Raw genomic sequence first — 24302 nt, 5'->3', positions numbered from 1 at the left:
TTTTTCCAACCCCTCTTGAAGCATCCTTCTGAATGGCACCTGTCATTAAAAACTTGTGTAGTAGGGAGTCAGGCGGTAGCACAGCGAGTTAAGCGCATGTGGTGCAAAGCACAAGGACCTGTTAGGATCTCTCTGTCTCTCTTCTTCTTTATCTCCCCCCTCCCTTTTAATTTCTCTCTGTCTCTATCCTATAACAAATAAATAATAGATTTAAAAATTAAATTAAAAAATGTGCAATATTCCATTCTATTTTCAACCTAGTAAAATAATTTTGCATATGTATGGTTTGGTTTACAGGCTGGCTACTATAAAAGTAGGCAGTGTCAGTTTTTGTTAGACAAATATGGTTGTTTTCTTTGGGCTATATCCTGACTAAAAATTTAGTATTAACTTGCCAACCGGACTCCTGGGTGTCTCCACCAGTGTGTCCTGGAGCCCAACCTCCACAGAGCCCTGCCCCACTAGGGAAAAAGAGAGACAGGCTGGGAGTATGGACCGACCTGTCAACACCCATGTTCAGCGGGGAAGCAATTACAGAAGCCATACCTCCCACCTTCTGCAACCCCATAATAACCCTGGGTCTATACTCCCAGAGGGATAGGAAAGCTGTCAGGGAAGGGGATGGGATATGGAGCCTGGTGGTGGGAATTGTGTGGAGTTGTATCCCTCTTATCCTTTGTTTTTTGTCAGTGTTTCCTTTTTACAAATAAATTTTTTTTAAAAATTAGATTACAATTCAAAAAAATTTTTAGTATTAACTTTTGTGTTATTACCACTTCAATAATTGAAGAATCTTTTAACTTCAACTATTTATTTAATGGTACTAACAAAAGATTGTAAATAAAAGTTCAGAAAAGTCTGATTCTTACTATGCCTTTTTTTTTTTTAAATCAAACCAGATATAAACATTTCACATAGTTTAGTAGTTAGTATGCTATGCATTATTCTAGTGATGAACTACCTTGAAAAGTAATTAGGAACATAAATTTTTCATACTGGGTTGTTGCAAAAGTCATGATGCATTTTTGCATAGAAAAACATAAAATACATGACTTTTCCAACAACTCAACAGGTAGTTGTGAAAGATACTCACTGGTGTTTTTAACTATTTTTTTTTTAAGATTTCTAAGCCTATATGTATTGAAATAGAATCCTAAAAACAATTTTATAGGCTTAATTTAAAAAACGACCATGTGTCAAATAAAACTTGAATAATTAGAAGGATTTCTGTATGCATTGTTGACAAATGGGATAAGGTAATTACTCTATAGGCTAAATATAAATAAATACTGTATGGTACCTAATGTTTCTGCTATTCTTATTTTTCTCAAGACGTATTCATTTTAGTGAGGGAAGGAGAGAAGGGGGTGGGAAGAAAACCCTGAGTACTGCTCAGCTCTGGCTTATAATTGTCTCAGGTGTTAAACGTGGGACCTCAAGGATACTTAGCTATGAGAAGTGTGCCACATAAACCATTATGCTATTTCCTTGACCCCTTATTAATTTGCTATTGACAGTGTTGAATATTATTGAGCTTTAATAAATATTTGCTTCATTTCTTGGCAGTTTGCATATTAGCAAATCACAAGTAACATCAGGAAAATTTGAAGTGTGTGGCAGTTAATGTACATGACTAGTTTACTCTTAGGATACTTAATTTGGACTTTGCTGTTCATTTAGACTAATTTTGGTGTATTGTGATCTTGGTTTTTTGTTTTAACAAGCTTGACTATATGTAAATTATTATCTCAGGAGACCATTTTATACACTTTAGTTCTTAAATGGGGTAGTATATGTATTGAAATCTTTTGATAGCTTTGTATAACCTTTGATGAATAACTTATGAGACAGTTATACAGAATAGTGATCTTCAGAATGCAGTAGGTCTTAGACATCATCTGTCTAGTCTATCTCTATTCTCAACTTCATTAAGACCCGATCTTTAAAGGAAAAAAGAAAAATATGTATGAAAAATATGTCGTGATTTATGAAAAGATTCCTTTATCTGAAATAAAAGTAATACCACATAGTTTGAGAAGAAGTTACATCAGTGAGGACAGAAATCAGCTCTTAGCTATAGTAAATCTGTCAGTAAACAATAAGTATACTATGACCTTTGTAATATATTTGATTTAGTCCATTAATTGTGTATATTTAACAGGAGATTCTATATTTCTATAAGTTGAATAGGTTTTTATCATACCTAAAACAAATTAACCATCAAAGATGAATCAAATTGGGTATTAAACCAGGCTACTACCTGTTACTTTTACATTTTTAAGATTTTACAGAATGAGCAACTAGATGATATCTCTCCCTTGGGTAATGAAGAAGTTTCAGCAGTTAGCCAAGCATGGTTTACCACTAAAGAAGATAAGGATTCTCTGACTAATAAAGGTAAGATGCACTATGAATTTAAGTGTTGAGGGAGAGGTGGGGGTGGATATTTTTAAAAGTTTGGTTAACAGAATCTGATTTGGAGCTTTTTAAAAGAGATCTGTTTGTTTTATGAGAAACACCAGAGTGCTGCTCTAACACAGGCAAGGAATATACTCTGCTGGCTTTCTGGTCACCTTGATTGTAACTGAGTAGTTAAACGATATATGACCTTTTATAGTTAAAGTAAATTTGGCTCTAAATAAGGCCATGATGGCTCTTTTGCTTTTCAACAATTAGCTATTTAAAAGCTTATTTATTGCTTAATGAGAGAAGAGGAGAGAGAGCCAGAGCTTCACTTTGGCACAAGCAATGCTAGGCATCAATCTTTGTACCTCATACTTGGAAGTCCAACACTTTATCCACTGCTCCACCTCCCAGGTTGCAAAATCTTGTTTAAAAAAAACGCACAATGGTGACACTTAAGACGATATAGTTTTTGCTTTTGGTATAGAAAATCAGGCCTTGGGGGTTGGGCAGCAGTTTAAACACATATGGCATGAAGTGCAAAGACCAGCGGAAGGATCCTGGCTTGAGCCCCCAGCTCCCCGCCTGCAGGGGTTTGCTTCACAAGCAGTGAAGAAGGTCTGCAGGTGTCTGTCTTTCTCCCCTCCCCCTCATATCTCCATCTCTCTTGATTTCTCTGTCCTATCCAACAACAGTGACATCAATGGCAACAACAACAACGAGGGCAACAAAATGGGAAAAAATGGCCTCTAGGAGCAGTGGATTAAATCAAGTATTTCCAGAGATCTGATTTTCTTCTGATAAGGGGCTTAAAACCTTAACATCCATGGGAGTCGGGCGGTAGCGCAACGGGTTAAAGCGCAGGTGGCACAAAGCGAAGGACCGGCTTAAGGATCCAGGTTCCAGCCCCCGGCTCCCCACCTACAGGGGAGTCGCTTCACAGGTGGTGAAGCAGGTCTGCAGGTGTCTGTCTTTCTCTGCCCCTCTCTGTCTTCCCCTCCTCTCTCCATTTCTCTCTGTCCTATCCAAGAAGGACGGCATCAATAACAACAACAAGAAAACAACAAGGGCAACAAAAGGGAATAAATAAATTAAAAAAAAAAAAACAAAAACTTAACATCCTGGGTTTTGCCACCAGGGTTATTTCTGGAGATCAATGTCTACATGACTCCACTGTCCCTGATGCCCCCCCCACTTTTTTTTAATAGAGAGGAATCACCTGCAATACTTATTCACCACTAATGAGGTGATTGCTCTCATGCATGTGTTTTCCCCAACCTCCTCCCTTTCTCTCCCTCTCTCTTTCACTCACTCACACACACACTCTCTCTCTCAGACATGTACACACGTGCATGTGTGCAGGGTCCAAGGACTTGAACCTTAGTCTTCACATGTGATAACATACACTCTACTGAGTGAGCTACCACCTGACCCCTAACATACTGCTCTGTTCCTAAGTGCAGAAAGCTGGTATAAGAAGATGAAGGTTATATATATGTGACTTTGAAGTAAGGAAAGAAAGACCATTTAAGGGGTTTGGGAGGTAGTTCACCAGGTAAACACTTTACAAAGAACAGAGGACCAGATTCAATCCCATAGCATGACATGGGAATATCAAGAATGACAGAAACTGTGGTGTTTCTTTTAAAAGAAAAAAAAAAACAAAGGGAAACTGTGCAGGCGTGACAGAGCCCCTTACATAATAACAAAAAAATACATTCAGTTAATATCCTACGTGCTACGCTTACATTTCCTCCAAAAAAAAGATATTGTTGTATCTATAAATTTTGAACTTCTGATCATCATGACTGGCTCTTCAAGTCTTTTTTATTTATTTGCTTATTTATTTATTTATTTATTTATTGAGTTTTACACTGCTAAGAAGCTAGGAGAAGTAACAGATAAAGTAATTTTTTAAAACTTTTTAGTTATGTTGTCTTAAAAAAATAACTAGACTTTAAGGGTCAAGAAATAGCTCACATGGTAGAGCACATGCCTTACCATACATGAAGCTCAGGTTTGAGCCCTTGCACTGTATGGCAACACTGTAGATAACACTGGGGGGGGGGCTCCATGAATTATGTACTGGTGTTGTGGTACCTCTCTTCTTATCTGTCTCCTTCCTCCTTACTTTTCTTTCTCTAAATATGAAAACAAATGAATCCTAGATCATTAGTGACAAGGAATCTTTGTTTTTATACCATCACTGAGAGGGAAGAGAATCTGGAGAACACCTGAGAAGAAGTCAGACACTGTTTCTCTTATCTGAGAGGGAAGAGAAAAGGAAGGACACCTGGAAGTAGTAATAGGTGTAGGTGTGGCTTAGAAAGGAAATGAAGGCAGGGCTGACAAGTGAATAAAAATGAGAGAGAGAAAGAAAGACATCTAATCTTTGACAAAGGTGCCCGAACTATTAAATGGGGAAAGGTGAGTCTCTTCAACAAATGGTGTTGGAAAAAATGGGTTGAAACATGCTGAAGAATGAAACTAAATCACTATATTTCACCAAATACAAAAGTAAATTCCAGGTGGATCAAGGACTTGGATGTTAGGCTAGAAACTATCAGATACTTTGAGGGAAATATTGGCAGAACTCTTTTCCACATAAATTTTAAAGACATCTTCAATGAAAAAAATCCCACTACAAAGAAGACTAAGGTAAGTATAAACCTATGGGAATACATCAAATTAAAAAGCTTCTGCACAGCAAAAGAAACCAATACCCAAACAACGAGACCCCTCACAGAATGGGAGAAGATCTTTACATTCCATACATATAACCAAAATATATAAAGTGCTTGCCAAACTCAACAAAAACAAACAAATAAAATGACCCCATCCAAAAATGGAGAGAGGACATGGACAGAATATTCACCACAGAAGAGATCCAAAAGGCTGAGAAACACATGAAAAAAATGCTCCAAGTCTTTGATTGTTGGAGAATTGCAAATAAAGACTACACTGAGATACCACTTCACTCCTGTGAGAATGTCATACATCAGAAAAGGCAACAGCAGCAAATGCTAGAGATGTTGTGGTGTCAAAGGGATCCTCCTGAACGGCTGATGGGAATGTCATTTGGTCCAGCCTCAGTGGAGAGCAGTTTGGAGAACTCTCAGAAGGCTAGAAATGGACCTCCCCTATGATCCTGCAATTCCTCTCCTGGGGATATATCCTAAGGAACAGAATACACGCATCCAAAAAGATTTGTGTATACCTATGTTCATAGCAGCACAATTTGTAATAGCCAAAACCTGGAAGCATCCCAGGTGTCCAACAAAGATGAGTGGCTGAGCAAGTTGTGATATATATATACACACACACACACAATGGAATACTACTTAGCTATTACAAATGGTGATTTCACCATTTTCAGCCCATCTTGGATGGAGCTTGAAGAAATCATGTTGAGTGAAATAAGTCAGAAACAGAAGGATGAATATGGGATATCACTCTCAGGCAGAAATTGAAAAACAAGATCAGAAGAGAAAACACAAGTAGAATTTGAAGTGGAGTTGGTGTATTGCACCAAAGTAAAAGACTCTGGGGGGAGTGTGTGTAGGGGGGATACAGGTCCTGGAAAGGATAACAGAGGACCTAGTGGGGGTTGTATTGTTATGTGGAAAACTGAGAAATAGTATGCATGTACAAACTTGTATTTGGTGTGGAATGTAAAACATTAATCCTCCCATAAAGAAAAAAAGGAAAGAAAAAAATATAGTAACCCATATCTATGACCTTGGGAAAACTATAGCAGTTACTACTGTGATGGTTGGGCGCTCAGAACTTTAGAAGGCATGATAAGGAATTATACTCCTATTATATTATAATCTTATAAATCACTAATTTAAAAAAATGGGTCCTAGAGGCAGCTAAGTGTTGTTGCACATGTGCAAGGCCCAATAACTAAAGGCTGTAAAATCAGCTTTATAGGGAGTTGGGCAGTAGTGCAGTGGGTTAAGCACATGTGGCATAAGGATCCCAGTTCGAACCACCGGCTCCCCACCTGCAGGGGGGTTGCTTCACAGGCATTGAAATAGGTCTGCAGGTGTCTGTCTTTCTCTGTCTTTCTCTCCCCCTCTCTGTCTTCCCCTCCTTTCTCCATTTCCCTCTGTACTATCTAACAACGAGAACATCAATAACAGCAACAACTGCAACAACAGTAAAAAGACAACAAGGGCAATAAAAGGGAAAATACATTTAAAAATCAGCTTTATAACCATACTGTTTCTGTGGTGGTTATTGTTAAGGGAGAGGGGTATAGAACTTTGATAGATGCTATGTGGAACTGTACCCTGTAAGATTATTAGTCTTACAAGACCAGAAGGGAAAACACTAAGCAGAACTTGAACTGGAGTTGGTGTATTACACGAAAATAAAAGGTTTTGGGGTGTTGGGGGAGGATTCAGGTCCTGAAACATGATGGTAAAGGAGGACCTAGTGGGGTTTATGTTATGTTGAAAACTGGGAAATGTTATACATGTACAAACTATTGTATTTTGTTGTTGACTATAAGTCATTAATCCCCCAATAACGAAATTTTAAAAAAAGCTTCTAGTGTTATAATCTTATAAATCATTATTACCCCAAGTGGTGATGAACCACCAGCTTCTCGGGACGGTAGGCTTTGAACCTGAAGCCCTGTCTGCCTGCCTCAAAATCCACAGGCAGAGCCACTGCACCAGCTCGGCAGTCTGTAAACCATTATTAAATCACTAAATTTAAAAGCAGGGTAAACATAACTGATCAACTTTATGTGGAGGTGTTTTAGATTCCAGATGAATGGGAAAGTAAATTATTAGGGACTGAGAGGGAGGTAGTCACCCCCATAGAGTGTGCACCTTGCCATGCACAAGGACCCTGGTTTGAGCCCACAGTCATAGTGTAGCAGCAGAGTGCAAAAGAGGAGCATCAGAAGTAGTGGGTCAGTGCTATTTATTATGTGTCTTCTCTCCTAGGGATAATTTACTACAAACCCAATTGTGTTTCATTACAGACCAAATTACTAATGTTTTTCTTCTCAAGAGATAACATTGTCCATTATTTTCTTTTAAAGGACATAAGTGGAAGCAGGGAATGTGGTCCAAGGAAGAAATAGATATTTTGATGAACAATATTGAACGCTATCTAAAGGTAATCTTCTGAGACATCTTGTTGTAATAATTTAATTGCTAATTTCAAAATTGCTGAACCAGATATTGTAGTATGTTAGTATTTTTTCAGCAATTTTTATAATGTATGACTGACTAATATATGTTAAATTAGCAGTTCTTAGGTACATGGTTACAGAATTTTAAATTCTCATTTTTAAATAGCTTTTTTACATGAATTAACATCTTAAGTGTATGCAAGATCTTAACCTCTCAGTCTTAAAGCCCTGCCTTTTTCTTTTCTATTTTTTATAATTATTTATTACTTTTTGTTGCCCTTGTTGTTTTATTGTTGTAGTTATTATTGATGATATTGTTGAATAGGATGGAGAGAGGAAGAGAAGACAGAGGGGGAGAGAAAGATAGACACCTGCAGACTTGCTTCACCGACTGTGAGGTGACTCCCCTGCAGGTGGGGAGCTGGGGGCTCGAACTGGGATCCTTATGCCAGTCCCTGTGTTTTGCGCCACATGTGCTTAACCCACTGCAATACCGCCCAACTCCCAGCCCTGCCTTTTTCAAGCAACTTATAATTAGAGTTTATTTATATTATTTAAAGTCTAAGATATGTACCATATGATTATTCCCTTTAAAAAAATTAGTTCAATTTTGCAATTTAAAGTTTATTTTTTATATGCTTGTAGTCATCCTTTTCATTAAATGTCTGTTGAATTATATTTTTGAGGTACTGCAGATAGAAATTGGTTTAATATACACAATTTGTTTTAAAAAAAGGGGAGGGAATTGGGCAGTAGTGCAGCAGGTGGCAAAAAGCGCAAGGACTGGCGTTAAGGATTCCTGTTTGAGCCCCTAGCTTCCTATCTGCCAGGGAATCACTTCACAATCGGTCAAGCAGGTTTGCAGGTGTCTATCTTTCTCTCCCCCTCTGTCTTCTCCTCCTCTCTCCATTTCTCTTTGTCCTATCCAGTAATGACATCAATAACAACAACAGCCACCACAACAATAAAACATGGGCAACAAAAAGGAAATAAATAAACTCCATGGAGGAGTGCTGAGAAAAAAAGTGAAGAATGATATAAGGCTTTGTATCACATAAATAATACAAGTTGTGAATTCTGCCTGACATCAGAGTTTATTCTCAGGATTGGAAGATGTTTGGACAGAAAAAGAGAAGTAAAGCAGAATCAAAATTTAAGATAGAGTAGGACTGGAAGAGACAATATGAATAAATTGAAGACCAAAGAATCAGAGAACAAATCCAGAGAACATAAAATTAAACACCTGAACTTAAATAAAGGAGATTAAACCTGACAACCAGACTTTGAAATTCAACCCAAAGAATTAGAACTCTTATCCTATAGGAATTGAGAAAAACTGGTAGTTTAGTTGAGTAAACTGTTAGTGAGGGAGGTCTGTGTTGTTACGAAAATCTTGATACAGGGAGTCAGGCAGTAGTGCTGCGGTTTAAGCACAGGTGGCACAAAGCACAAGGACCTGTGTAAGGATCCCAGTTCCAGCCTGGCTCCCTGCCTGCAGAGGATTCATTTCACAGTTCTGCAGGTGTCTATCTTTCTCCCTCTCTGTCTTCCCCTCTTGTCTCCATTTCTCTTTGTCCTATCCAACAACAATGACACCAACAACAATAATAACTACAACAATAAAACAAGGGCAACAAAAGGGAATAAATATTTTTTAAAATCTTGATACTTGTTTAATGTCCCTGTAACGTGTGTGTGTGTGTGTAAGAGAGAGAAATACAGAGAAAAAGACCAGAGTACTACTCAGTTCGTTGTTTATGGTAACGATGCAAGGGACCTCAGATACTCAGACATTAAAGTCTTGTGTAAAATTATTATGCTATCTCTGCAGCGTCTTATCACCCTCCTTCCTGCCTTCCCCTATGAGGTAGACTTTCATTATTTGGGGCTTTTTGTTTGGTTTTTTTGTAGATGAGTTATTCCTCAGCATCATTTTGGAATCTTTTTTTTTTTTCTTTGTATCCCAAGTTGTATTTGTTGATACCCACACCAGCACTGTTTTCAGAAGTCCTAGTTTTTATGGGACCAATTTTTTCCTGAATATCTTAGCTCCTTTTAGTCCTTACTTTCATTATAGGTTTATTGGATTGTCAGAAAAGTCATAATGCATTTTTGTACTGAAAAACGTAGAAAAATAGATCATGACTTTTCTGACAACAGAATCTTTAGCTTGCGAGGAATGGAAAGCTGTTGGGAGTTTTTATGGGGTTTATATTGAATCTGATTTTGAATCAGATTGAATCAATTTAAAGGGAAGTAGCATCTTTACAGTACGCTACTGTCTTGTCAAAGAATCAGTTGTATGATTCTTCATGGTAGTTACTCTTTAAAGTCTTTTGATACTGTTAGGTCTTCTTCCGTAAATAGTCATGTTTTTCAGTTCAGTGCTCTTATAAGTGAAACTAAAGGTTTTTCTTTCTTTTTTTATTATCTCTGTTTATTGTATAGACACAGTCAGAAATCAAGAGGGAAGGGAAGAGATAGAGAGGGTGAGAGACAGAGAGACACCTACAGCACTGCTTTACCACTTGTGAAGCTTTCCCCCTGCAGTTGGGGACTGGGGCCTCGAACCTTGGTCCTTGCTCATTGTAACATGTATGCTTAACCAGATGCGCCACCACCCAGCCCCTAGGCTTTTTTCCTAAGGAGATGTATGTTGATTTTTATACTGATTTTGTAATAAACAGCCTTGATAAATTTTCTTTTCCGTCAAATAATTTTGTCACAGATTTTTGTGGCTCTGTCTGCTTTTCTTTTATCAGATTATCTGGTATAACGTTATTGGTTAAAAAAGTTTCACTATTTATAAATGTTGAATTTTATGAATGCTTTATTATAATATTGAGGGTTTTACATTTTCCCGAGTCTGCTTATGATTAATTAGGCTGACATTTTGACATAAGCCTGTATTCCAGTGCAAAAAAAACCACTTTTTGTTGATTGCTAACCTTTTTATACAGTGATGGATTTATTGTGGTAAAGTATTTTAAGGATTTGGGGGAATCTATGTTAGCAAATAATTTTTACTTGAAATTCTCTTCTGAAACTATCCTTTTCTGGTTTTGCTATTTTGAAATTATTTGATGACCTTTAACATTGAAAATGCATAGTTTATCCGTGTGCATTTCATCAAAAATACCTAAATCAAAGAAATGTAACCCATTTAGGCACGCGGAATAAAAGATGCTACAGAAATCATCTTTGAGATGTCAAAAGACGAAAGAAAAGATTTCTACAGGACAATAGCATGGGGTCTGAACCGGCCTTTGTTTGCAGTTTATAGAAGAGTGCTTCGCATGTATGATGACAGAAACCATGTGGGAAAGTATGAAAACTTGTAATGCTGCATGTTTTCATGTAATTAAGGGAAATATTTAAGGAACTAGAGTTATGATCATGACTTTGGTTGTAGACACCTGAATTATTATGTTGGCTTTTTTATTCTCCAGGTTCTTGTAAATATTGTAGACTCTTAATATGATAAAGCCTCTTTCAAGACAATAGAACCTAAATTTACTATCTGTGGATTAGATTTAAGAATTACAACTTAATACATCAAAATCTGCTTCATAGTAAAGCAACAGAAAGTATTAGTAAAGATTTCAAAAGTTCTAAATTATTTGGTAATATTTTTTTCTATTCATTTAAAAAAATCTATCTTACTCATTTGTGAGAGACAGAAATCAAGAGGGAAGGGAGGGGTGGAGGAGACAGGGAAACAGATACCCACAGCACTGCTTTATATCTTGTGAAGCTTTTCCCCCACAGGTGGAGACCAGGGGCTTGAACAACCCCACCCTTCAGCACTATAACATAACTATAACACCCTTCAGCACCGCCCAGCACCCCACCCCACCTCCTTCTTAATAGTATTCCATTCTCTACATCAGTGACTTTCAAAAATGAAACTAGTGTGGAAAATAAAGACCTATTTATTATGAGTTATCATTTCATCAATGCCATAATTATATGGTATTGATACTTCCCTCTTTGAGAATTATAGGCAGTGATAGTATGCTTTTATCTGCTTTGAAATGTTATTTTAAAAATATCAACATGATAAATGATTTAACATAACAGCTCCATAAGTAAAATTCTGATTTGTCTTACTAAAGATTTTGGCCTTCTTTATTCTGATTGATTTAAAAATTTTTCTTTAAATTTCTAGATACACACCTGAAGAAATTGAAAAGCTCAAGGAGTAAGTTTTTATTTTTTTCCATTAATTCTTATAATTTTCAAATGTGTTTTGTTGATGTTGTTTTTAATTGATATAATTCATGTGTTGTGTAATGAACTATTAAAAAAGTACCTGCCAGAGTAGCTGTGCTCATACATTTAGTCTCTTGCTATTGCCAGTCACCAGATGAAAGATAGTTGGGCCACCTCCTAGGGATTACAGAAAATAGTAGATGACCATTCTTGGTGACCTGAAGACTAAATTTGAGAAACTTACGTAGTAGGATCAAAAACAGATTTGTGCTACATGACTTAGTTTATAATGGTAACTGCAAATGTTTCCCTGCACCTCTGGACTGATTACTATTACTTCTTAAGAAGCTTAAATTTTGCTTCATTGACTTAGGGCCATACAGTATGGATTAATGGGTTGTCTGGATCTTGGGGGAATTTTTTTATCCTATTTATTATGATAATTATTTATAAAACTTTTTCAGCTATCTTGAGAAGAGTTTGTTAGGAAGTACTCAAAAGGGAAACAATTGGGGATTGCCTGGGATACTATGTCAATAACCTAAGGGGAAATTTGGTCTTTTTTGAACACATATCCAAGTTACTTATTTCTTCTCTGACCCAGGAAAAAGGCAATTGCTGCCTGTTTTTTTTCACCCACAGACAACTGTGGACCCCAAAAAGAGGCCACACTTTCAAACTTTGGCTCTCAAAGTATTGCTGCCCACAACTTCCAAACCAGTCAAATGGGAAGAAGAAGAATGAAGAATAAATGATGAAATTAAGAGGGAGAAAACAGTTGAACCAAATGCTGATTGGCAGACTCTTGTTTTAGGCTCCGGATAAAGCATGGCAATGACTGGGCAACAATAGGGGCGGCGCTAGGAAGAAGTGCATCTTCCGTCAAAGATCGCTGCAGACTGATGAAGGATACTTGCAACACAGGTATTGTGAATCCTATTGGTGGCTTTTTTTTTTTTCTTCTCCTTTTTTGTTACCTTTTGAACTTCCTGCCTTTTCAGATACTGCTTTCTCTTCTGTTCTAGAAATTTGTCATTCATTTTAGCACAAATTTTATTTTTTTTTACTTTTTAAAAACTTAACAGTACCAACTAATCGTTTATTTTTTGTGCTTTTTCAGTAAGATGAAGTAATTTAATTTAGGTCTAACTTAAGAACTTATGTTAACAAAAGCATATTTATGAAAAAATTTAGTTCTAGACACTTCCAAGTTAGGAAGCTGTATTCCAGAGGTTTGTATGTATTTTGCTTATTTCAAACTCAAAATATGTTTTTCCATAGGAAAAACAAATACCTTGACTGTGTTTCACTCTCTAAATCAGATCACAAATGCCTATTTAAATTTTAGTGTATAACGGGGCTGGGTGATGGCACACCTGGTAACATGCACGTGTTAGCATGCATAAGTACCCAGTTCAAGCTGCAGGTGTCTTTCTGTCTGTCCCTTCCCTCTCAATTTCTCTGTCTCTGTCCAAAAAGGAGGGGGAGAAGTCTTAATGTATACTAATGTAGATGATTTTCTTAAACTTACCTTTGTAACCAGCAACTAAGTCTAGTTAGTAACTGCCAGATTCTCACTTAACCTTTCTAAGTCTCATTTTCCTCTGTAAAATAAATTAGATAGATGATCTCAATTCCCTTTACTCCCAGTGTTCTCTGAAGGATCTACACCCTATGCTCAACATTTTAATTAGAAATTATATATATACATGTTAATTACAACCTAGGAATATATACTTTTAAGACTTTTTTTTTTTTTAGTATTTTTAAATTTTTTGTGTTTTGAGACAGGAATCAAAAGCAGTGGAGGGTATATGGGAAAGGGTCCATAGTTTTAGGAGAACTGTATCTATGGCATAAGAGATACTCAGTAAATATTGCTTGAAAATGATTTCCTGAAGTAAGCACACCTCCTTTTTGACAATTTTTTGGAACTTTTTTAGCTCCTATAACAAAGTGGAAAAGAAGTAGAGGAGATTAAGAAATACTCTATTTCCTTTCTGATTTTTCTGCTCTGGTTCATTAAGAAAAAATCGAAAGGAATATTTGCTGTCCGTGGGTTTAGGTTCAGACAAACCTGGAATAAAAATATGCTTGAATACCATTCTTAGGTTTATTTCATCAGAGTTATTTGGACTTAGTGTGGTTAGGAAAAGGAGGTGGCGTCAGCCTATTTTTGTATTTGCTAAAATGGGTGGAGGGCTGTAATTATTGCTAATACATTCCCCTCATTCCTATAAGAAATAGTCTAGGTTACTCACCAATTCTGCAGAACAGTTATCTTTGATAGGACTAGGAAAAAAGTATAGATTTTTGCATCCATAATTAATATGAACTTTTTTCTCAGAGGTTAGTGTAACTTGAGGGTTCATAACTTTTCTTTTTTGCCACCAGGGCTATTACAGGAGGCTCAGTGCCTCCATGACTAGCCCACTGCTTCAGATCATTTTTTCCTTTTGCCTTTTATTATGATAGAAATATGGCAAGGGGGGAGTAGGAGTTAGCTGCAGCCTACTCCATTGCTTGTGAAGCTTCCCCCTGCAGCTGGGGACTAGGGGCTTGAACCTGGTTCCCCAGGCATGGTAACTTGTGTTCTTTACCAATTAAGTTTTGTCGTTTTGGGTTTGTTTGATTGATTGATTGGTTTAGCCAGAGCACTGCTAAATTCTGACTTCTGGTGATAACTGGGGTTTGAACCTAGAACTTTTGGTAACTTTTTCTGTTTTAAGTAGTTTTTCTTAAAGCATTAGGATACTGTATTCTCTTGTACTAAAAACTTACTTTGCTAGTACAGTGCAGCTGTCTTAATAGTATATGTAACATCCCACCAAATTGTCCTTCAGAAATTCTATAGTCCTTGTTATAATTTCTGAATACTGCACACTTCCCATCAGATCGGAATCTGGTTTGCAACCAAAAAAGAGAAGGTAGCAGTAGTAGTTTCATTTCCTTCTTTCAGGAAAGTGGACAGAAGAAGAAGAAAAGAGACTTGCAGAGGTGGTTCATGAATTAACAAGCACTGAGCCAGGTGACATTGTCACACAGGGCGTGTCTTGGGCTGCTGTCGCAGAGCGAGTGGGTACCCGCTCAGAAAAGCAGTGCCGTTCTAAGTGGCTCAACTACCTGAACTGGAAGCAAAGTGGAGGTACTGAGTGGACCAAGGAAGATGAAATCAATCTCATCCTCAGGTTTGTGTCATCTTCTAATGACAGTGGCTGCTAAAGTGCTGTGCCTTTCTTAATTGATTTTCCTTTTCCATGATGCCTAATAACTAAAGCATCATTTTCATAGAGAATCCTGTTTAAGAACCTAATTATTTCATATTGAGTTCTTTTTTTTGTTTGTTTTTGTTCCTTTTTTAGTGAATTTAGTGCTCGTGCAAGGTACCAGATTGAAGGCGTGGAGACTGAAGTCTTCTGTATCCACAGAACAGGTACGGCACATGCAGCGGCAGTGCAGCTTTTCCACTGTCCCACCAATGTGCCTCAGGTCCTACCTTAAGGAGACCATGTTGAGGGTAAGAAGGCTGTTCAGTCTCCATGCCCTTCAATCTTTGGCTACACTACTAAGAATGTCAAGGAGGGGATGCAGTCTGTAGTTACTCTTGTAATAACCCTAAAGCTATTTTAATCAGCTGGTTTAACCTCTAAGACTCATGAGTCAAATGGGTGCCAGCCAAAAAATACTTATAGGCAATGAAAGAATTAATAGAAGCTGGCATTGTGGCTTTTCTCATCTAAAAATTAAAATCATGGAAAGTAAAGAAGGCAATAAGCCATTAAAACCCATATTTAGTTGTACTGTTGATTTTTTTAATTGCTGATGGGCTAAATGTTTAACTAGTTGTCAGAAATACTTGATTTCTGAATGGCTATTTTATAAATGTGGAAGTTCCAAGAAATAAATTATACCAAAAAACTGTAGAACAGTGTACCACTAACCCTACTCTTAACCCCTATTCTAACCTTCACAGTACTTCAGAACTTTACCGTAGAGTCTCTTAACCCACTAACAATACTGTTGCTGGTGGTATTTCATAGCTTTTACCTCTGGAAGCAAAGCTGCACTTCTGGCATCTTTTTCCATGCAACTTAACAGTATCCTGATGGCATAACCAACATTTCCTTGTCAGTGCTATCATGTATAGTCAGAGAAGGGTTCTTGTGGAGAAATAAACTAACATCTAATAGATGCTTATTTTGCAATCTGTAGGATAGCTGAGCTTGATGTAGCTGATGAAAATGACATAAACTGGGATCTGTTAGCAGAAGGATGGAGCAGTGTCCGTTCACCACAGTGGCTTCGAAGTAAATGGTGGACCATCAAAAGGCAAATTGCAAACCATAAGGATGTCTCATTCCCTGGTAATGTATTATTTGCTTCTTTAAGTCCTTCCCTACGCTTATAATATACACTCCTCAGAAGATAAAGGATTTTAAAAGTATGGTTGGGGGTTAGATAGCACAATGGTTATACAGACTCTCATGCCTGAGCCTCTGTCAAGACCCAGGTTCAGTCCCCTACACCACCATAAGCCAGAGCTGAGCAGTGCTCTGGTAAAGAAAAACAAATTTTTTTTTCTAATTATTTGCTGCAGTTAAGATGACCAGAGTAGGTGTTTTTCACTTAAACATCTGCCCTATATTTATCTGAAAATAGTTTGTGATTTGTAATTCTCAAAGCACTTAAGATGAAAGTAGAGACATTTCCACACATTCTTGTTCTCTGATTAGAAAGACTTATGAAAATCAAGGTTAAATTACCTTTTATAAGTTGACTAATAGTTTGTCATTTAGAGAATTTCGGTGATTTGTATAATGAAAGGGCTTTAAATTTCTGGTTTTATTTAACATACCTAGAGATTCTGAGCTGGTTTACATCAAACACTTTTATCGCTGTATTTAACACTGAGAATAAGATGTTCAGTCTGAAAATAAGCTATATGGTCTGTTCATTCTAGGTTATTTCATTCCACTTAGTATAGTGTAAATGTATTGTAGTATATGATATTTATAGTTTGTAGTATAGTAAAATTCTGAGAATTTATACTTGATAAAAGTGTGTTTACACTAAATACCTAGATATGAATTGAGAGCTAGTGTTTAAAGACCAGAAGAGTGAGTGAATACTATTGGAGCATGAGCCCAGTGAAAATGCAGCATTACTTGAGATCAGTATCGTTTATCAGGACTATATGGGGGACATGAATAGAGTTGGATTCCATATAAAATAACTCCTGTTATTGGAAAAGATCAACTGCCACCTCTGAAATGATTAAAATAGTCATTTGCCCTTCAATTCCTGGAGAAATACAGTGTTCATTCCTTTCAAAAAATTAATTTTTTTTTTAATTATCTGTATTTATTTAATGGATAGAGGCAGCCAGAAATCAAGAGGGAAGGGGGTGGTAGAGTCAGAGGGGCTTGGCAGTGGCGCACTAGGCTAAGTGCACATAGTCAGAAGCACAAGGATACTAGTTCCAGCCCCTGGCTCCCCACCTGCAGGGGGTTGCTTCACAATCATTCTTCCTCTCTTGTCTTCCCTTCACCCCAGTTTCTCTCTATCCTATCCAATTAAAAAAAAAAAAAAGGCCCCCAGGAGCAGTGGATTATTTATAGTACAGACACCAAGCCCCAGTGATGACCCTGGAAGCGAGGGGGGAAAAAAGAGACATACACACCACTATAACATTGCTTCACCACTTGCAAAGCTTTCCCTTTGCAGGTGGGGAATGGAGCTCCAACCCAGGTCCTTGCACGTTGTAACACGTGTACTCAACCAGGTACGACACCACCCAGCCCCTTCTATTTATTCTTTACCATAGCACTGCATTTATGGTGGAGCTGGGGATTAAACATGGGACTTTGGTGCCTGAGGCATGAAAAGTGTTTTTGCATATTATGCTATCTCCCCAACCAAGAAAAAGAACAAAATTCATTTAAGAATAAGTTACTTAATATTTCAGTACTCTGGGAGTCGGGCAGTAGCGCAGTGGGTTAAGTGCACGTGGAAGCAAGGACCAGCGTAAGGATCCTGGTTTGAGCCCCCACTCTCCACCTGCAGGGGAGTCGCTTCACAAGTGGTGAAGCAGGTTGCAGGTATCTTATCTTTCTCTCTCCCCTCTGTCTTCCTTGCCTCTCTCCATTTCTCTCTGTCCTATCCAACAGCAATGACATCAATAATAACTACAACAATAAAACAAACAACAAGGGCAACAAAAGGGAATAAATAAATCAATCAATAAAAAAGATTTCAGTACTCTTTCAAAATTAGAATTTTATTAAGTCCTATAGCATAGAAAATTTTTTCTATGCTGTAAAATTAATTTTTCATTTCCTCGCAGTAATTATTTTTTAATGCACCCTAAATGGCAAGATAATTACTATGCCTTTTAAAAATGTTATGATGATATTTCCAAAAATTTCCAGACAGCTATTTTATAAAGTATTTTTGTGATTTTGGTAAGCTCTTGAATGTAGTATGCAATTATTTATTCCAAATACTTTCCCTCCTTACCCCCACCTCCCTTGCTGCTTAGATGGTGGTCTGTCGGAGAATCAATGTTCTTTTTGTCTACCCATCTCCCTTCAGTCTTAATAAAAGGTCTTAAACAATTACATGAGAATCAAAAAAACAACCCAACGCTTTTGGAGAATAAATCAGGATCTGGAGTTCCAAACAGTAATTCCAATTCCAGTGTACAGCATGTTCAAATCAGAGTTGCCCGCTTGGAAGACAATACACCCATCTCTCCAAACCCCATGGCAGCCTTGCAGATTCCAGTCCAGATCACCCATGTCTGTAAGTGTTTGAATCACAGTACAATTTGCTACTTGACTTAATATGACTTGCTTAATAGCTCTGACATTTTTCAGTCTTCTCAGATGTTACCATTATACAAGTTAACTAACTGAAGTAGAAGACATTTTGTTTTACGAGTTCAACTAATAAATTCACAAAGGATGAATGTGTGAAATGACTAAAAATCAACTGCTTAACCATTAACAAAACTAAAAAGGATTAGGACACAATAAACACTACACATTTAAACTTGATACTAAATTATCTTTCACATGGATTTCCCCACAGGTAAAACAGATTCATACCAAGATTACATTTCTAGTTTATTTACTTGAGCAAGCACAGATCAAGTCTGAACCTCTTAATAAACATAATAAAGAGATTATACTATCTAACACCTTTTAAGTGCCCTGAGTTTTCCAACTATAGTTTTCTGAAATATTATTGTTTGTACTTAATGTTTTTGATCGTGGCAACTAACAAGTATGCATAACAAATCAAATCCCAACAGTATTAACAGTATTACTTTAGGTTAAAACATTTGCTGAAGTTTGTATTAGGAACTGATGTTAGAACTAGTCTTAAGGAGAAAGAGACAAATAGCACAGCGTTGCTCCACTGATACCATGGTACTCCCATGTAGTGCTGGAGTTGAAACCCTGGGCTTTGTGCAAATAAACTGCATGCTATACAGGGTGGGCTGTCTCCAGGCTCCCCAGGATAGTGCGTCATGTTCCTATCTTTGTGGATTCCTCTTCCTAACATCAGAAATGCTTTATAGGGAGTCAAGCGGTAGTGCAGTGGGTTAAGCGCAGGTGGTGCAAAGTGCAAGGACTGGCATAAGGATCCCAGTTTGAGCCCCTGGTTCCCCACGGGGGGTGGAGGGGATTGCTTCACAAGTGGTGAAGCAGGTCTGCAGGTGTCTATCTTTCTCTCCCCCTCTTTATCTTCCCCTCCTTTCTCCATTTCTCTCTGTCCTATCCAACAACAGTGACATCAATAACAACTACAATTAAAAAAAAAAAACAAGAGCAACAAAAGGGAAGGAACAAATATTTTTTAAAAAGAAATGCTTTATGTTCTATTCTTGGGATCAGCAAATATTGTCAATCAGCCCTTTGAACTATGCTATCCCAAACAAATTAGACTTTTTATAATTTTAAATCACCTCATGTATCCTGGCAAGATATTTAATGAGATTATTTTCACAATAATGAAGTACATGAGGGAAATTTAAATTTAATTATTTTATTTATCATTTTTCCTTTTTCTTACCTACCACAGCTTCAACAGACTCCCCTGCTGCTACTGTTGACTCAGAAACAATAACCCTAAACAGTGGAACACTACAAACATTTGAGATACTTCCAGTGAGTAATATTTCACAAAGTAGATTTGGCTACTTTTATGCCCAAAAAGCAGTTTTACAGATGTCATCATAAAATCAAATGAAAAAAACTCTGACTGGCATTGAGAACAACTATTTCTGTGATTTTGAGGTCAAGCAGTTACATGACATAAATCAAACTTCTACTTTACAATAGTTTTTGTTGTATATAAATGTACTGAGGAGGGTGTGTATGTGTGTGTGTATCCAGAAAGTTGCTATTGATTATATGAGAAAAAGCTTGTTGAACAAACAGTATGGGAATTATCTAACAACACTCATTAAGTAAACACTGCACTAGCTGTTGGGGACATAGTACTTAAAAGCTCCAGTCCAAAGTGATACAGCATTTTGTAAATTAATCTTTTAAATTCCTAAATAGGAGTTAACATAATGACCCACCAATTCTAATCTCAAGTATAGCTAAGAGGAATGGATATTTTCCATATAAATACCTGTACACAAATGATCATAAAACTAAAAAAAGGAAATAAACCAAATATTTACCCATGATAAATGAGTAAATAAAATGTGCAAGTACAAATGATTTAGCAGGGAAAAGGTGATGTAGTAAAATCTACTACAACACAGGTGAACCTTAAAGACAGCTAAGTGAAAGAAAATATTTGACATGCTAAAACATGCAAATCTATTACAGAAAGGAGACTTGAGCGAGGGTAGATAGCATAATGTTATGCAAACAGATTTCTCATGCCTGAGGCTCCAAAGCCCCAGGTACAATCCCCCACACCACCATAAGCCAGAGCTGACCAGTGCTCTGGTAAGGGGTGGGGGGCGGGTGGGGGGGGATGGGGCACAAAAGTAGACTTAAAAGGTTTGGGGAAGGTGTAGGATATGACTGATATTTTTCAAATTAATTTCCAGCCCTTACCTTGCTTTATAAAATAAACATAAAGGCCAAGAGATAGTACAAGTAAAACAGACCTAGAATTATGTCAGGATTTATTTCCTGTGAAGAACAGGGGTAATATAAGAGTTTATTTTCTCCACAAATACCACAAGGATAACCAACATAACAGATTTCCAATTTTCTTTCTTTCTTTTTTTTTTTAGTTGTCTTTATTGGATAAAGACAGTCAAAAAGAGAGAAAAGAGACACCTGTAGCATTGTTTCACCACTCGAAAAGCTTTCCCACTGCAAGTGGGGTCCAAGGGGCTTGAACCCAGTTCCTTATGTATTGTAACATGTGCGCTCAACTAGGTGCATCACCACCTGGCCTCTCAATTTTCACAGGTAGAAAACTGTATTTACCCATACCTCTCCCAATATATATATTCCCAAGTATATACAAAAATGTATTTGAGGTATGTGTCAGGTTTTTACTTATGGGCTAACAATGAAATAGAGACTTACACCTTATTAAAGAGGCTATTAATACCTAAGCTTCATACATATAAGCCTTAATTAGGACAAGGAGGAAAGAAATTGAGTCCCCACTGTAGCAAATAGGAAACCTAAATTTCTGAGTCAGGATTTAAATTCCATAAAACCACATCAGATAAAGAAAATAGGCTCTTAACTTAGCTACCACACTTATTTTTGTGTTTTATGTGTATTAGAATTAAGTTGAATTACATAAAAAGCATTTGGTAAAAAAAAAAAAAAGCATTTGGTAGTGAATAAAGTATCTTAAGGGCTTTTAAAGTGGGGTTATTTTCTTACATTCTTGTAACTATTCCTTCCTACAAAAATATTTCCTGAAATGATAAATGGAAAAATCAATTCAGGTTAACACTGCTAAATAACCAAAGTATAACTTTTGGTATTCTGGGTTGCTGCATTGAAGACAGTGATTTTAGACACCAGACCATAGAAATAACACAGAAGTAAAAGGCAAAAGAGAAGCCTTGCCTCTATTTAAACCTTCAGATGGCATTTCTTATGACTAAAATAGCACTTTACCATATGCAGGCATGGAAGTGCCAAGGAAAAGGGTAGCTTAATAAGAAGTGGAGCAGTGCTGTAGAGTCTCTCCTCTCACTCTTTCTTTACCCTCTAGCTGAAAGAAAGCCACCTTTGGGGTCATGAAGCCCCAGCAAAGACCTAGCAGCAAAAAGAAAGAGAAAAAAATCTATTTCATTTTGCAACTTGATTACATCTTCACAATTAATAAGTTTGTTTGTAGTTAAGCAAATTTAGAATTTAGAATGAGTCTTCATTTTGGGATATAAAAATAAACGATGTGTACTAGTTAAGTTAATCTGCATTCTCTATAGTTGCACTTATATTAATTTTTGTTTTCTTTGTCCTTTAGTCTTTCATGAAATATATATCCAGTAAATATAAAAATCAAATTTTTTTTTTCTTTAGTCTTTCCACTTACAGCCCACTGGCACACCAGGCACCTACCTACTTCAAACAAGTTCAAGCCAAGGCCTTCCATTAACTCTGACTACTAGTCCCACAGTGACCCTGGCAGCTGCTGCTCCTGCTTCTCCTGAACAGATCATTCTTCATGCTTTATCCGTATGTTGTGCTACACACACTAATTTTCTCTAATTTCTGTAGAGGGATGGTAAGTGTCATCAGAGACAATAGGATGTTTTTAGTTTTTAGTATATGATAGAGTTCCTGTGCCTTCAATAATATCTACAAGAGGAAACACAGATTAGTCTTTAAAAAAAAAAAATTATACATACATATACTTGGGAACCAAAACTAATATAGTCCATATAATTTAATAATTGTATCTAAAGTTGCTCTAGAAGCAGTATTGTACTCTGCCTTCACTGGAATTCACCTCTCATCCCCCAGTAATGAGATGAATTTATATTAGACATATAAGGAATTAGGAGAGCAAAAGCCCCTTGGGCAAACAAAGAGCAGAAGTTCTTGAAAAATTGTGATGTCTTTTTTTTTTTTTTTAATCATTTTACAGCCAGAACATTTGTTGAACACAAGTGACAATGTCACTATGCAGTGTCACACACCAAGAGTCATCATTCAGACTGTTGCCACAGAGGACATCACTTCTTCCATATCCCAAGCAGAACTGACAGTAGATAGTGATATTCATTCATCTGATTTTCCTGAGCCTCCAGATGCTCTAGAAGCAGATACTTTTCCAGATGAAATTCATCAGCCTAAGATGACTGTAGAGCCATCATTTAATGATGCTCATATATCCAAATTCAGTGACCAAAATAGCACAGAACTGATGAATAGTGTTATGGTCAAAACAGAAGAAGAACTCTCTGGCATCAACCTTAAACAAGAGGAAGAATCACCCTCTCGCTTAGCCCATGCTTATGTTTCTGAGGTAAGTTATACTTAAAAGAACAGTGTAATGAGTTCTTTCCATAGCCTGATACTTAACAGTTGGGAAAAATCTGGAAATAATTTATGGAGGAGGATCCCCTTCTTTATTCATACACACAAAGTACAAACATCTACCTCTGATCTCCTAAGAATCAGATAGCTACTAGTGTTGCTGTTAACATGACTCTTCATTAAAACTTTTCCTTTTCCACCTCCAGTCAATTAAGAAATGTTTGTGGAGAAACCAGTGGGCGCACTTGGTAGAACACACACATTACCCTGCACAAGGACCCAGGTTCAAGCCCCCAGTCCCCATCAGCAGAGTAAGCTTTACAAGTGGTGAAGCAGTGTTGCAGGTCTCTCTCCCTCTCTACATTCTCAAATCAAAAGGGGGGAGGGAGAAGAGAGTGGGAGAATGGCCACCAGAAGCAGTGGATTCCTCATACAGGTTCCCTAGCAATAACTTGGTGGCAAAAAAGAAAAAAAAAAATTGGGGTGTGTGTGTGTGTGTGTGTGTGTGTGTTTCTGTGGAAGTAGTTCCTGAGGATGCTTAGGAATAGGTCACTGTGGTTCATCATAGGCCCCAAATAGCACATCAGCACTGTTTCCTCTACAGTATGATGACCTATAGTAACTAGATTGGTTCTTTTAAGTTGCTTCTTACTAATTTCAGTATAGTTGAGTATTAATTATTGTGTCCATTTTTAAGATCTTATTTCTGTATGTATGTTTGAAAGATAAATCCTTATGAAACTTTAGATCCTAAAGGAAAACTAATGATGACTATGAGTCAATCTTTCTCTCTCTCTCTTTTTTTAATTACTATTGCTATTATGTAGGATTTAGAATCTCCTAACATAGAAGAAGTCGATCAAGGAACAATTGATGATGAGACGATACTTATTGTTCCTTCACCACATGGTTTTATCCAGGCCTCTGATGTAATAGATACTGAATCTGTCTTGTCTTTGACAACACTAACAGGTACTGTAATGCAACTCATGTCAGATAAATCTTGAGAAATATCCATTAATCAGTTAGCTGTGTTTTTTAGTCTAATATAGAAACTA

General features: G+C 37.0%; 1 protein-coding gene across 4 annotated transcripts in view; it reads left to right on the top strand.

Annotated features, from left to right (window-relative positions):
• Window positions 1–24302, top strand: part of DMTF1 (cyclin D binding myb like transcription factor 1) — a 43863-nt gene that overhangs the window by 18139 nt on the left and 1422 nt on the right. For all 4 annotated transcript variants that reach the window (XM_007531928.3, XM_060196306.1, XM_016192052.2 and 1 more), the window contains 12 exons: window positions 2283–2397; window positions 7460–7536; window positions 10720–10877; window positions 11721–11753; window positions 12579–12688; window positions 14724–14952; window positions 15977–16128; window positions 18356–18565; window positions 19850–19935; window positions 22285–22440; window positions 22853–23233; window positions 24072–24216. In XM_007531928.3, coding sequence (XP_007531990.1) covers window positions 2283–2397; window positions 7460–7536; window positions 10720–10877; window positions 11721–11753; window positions 12579–12688; window positions 14724–14952; window positions 15977–16128; window positions 18356–18565; window positions 19850–19935; window positions 22285–22440; window positions 22853–23233; window positions 24072–24216 — 1852 coding nt within the window. The remainder of the gene's footprint in view (window positions 1–2282; window positions 2398–7459; window positions 7537–10719; window positions 10878–11720; window positions 11754–12578; window positions 12689–14723; window positions 14953–15976; window positions 16129–18355; window positions 18566–19849; window positions 19936–22284; window positions 22441–22852; window positions 23234–24071; window positions 24217–24302) is intronic.

This window comes from Erinaceus europaeus, chromosome 8, assembly GCF_950295315.1.
Source record: "Erinaceus europaeus chromosome 8, mEriEur2.1, whole genome shotgun sequence".
Lineage (NCBI taxonomy): Eukaryota > Metazoa > Chordata > Mammalia > Eulipotyphla > Erinaceidae > Erinaceus > Erinaceus europaeus.
Note: the sequence above shows the minus strand (reverse complement) of the source record. Positions and strands in the feature narration are given on the sequence as shown.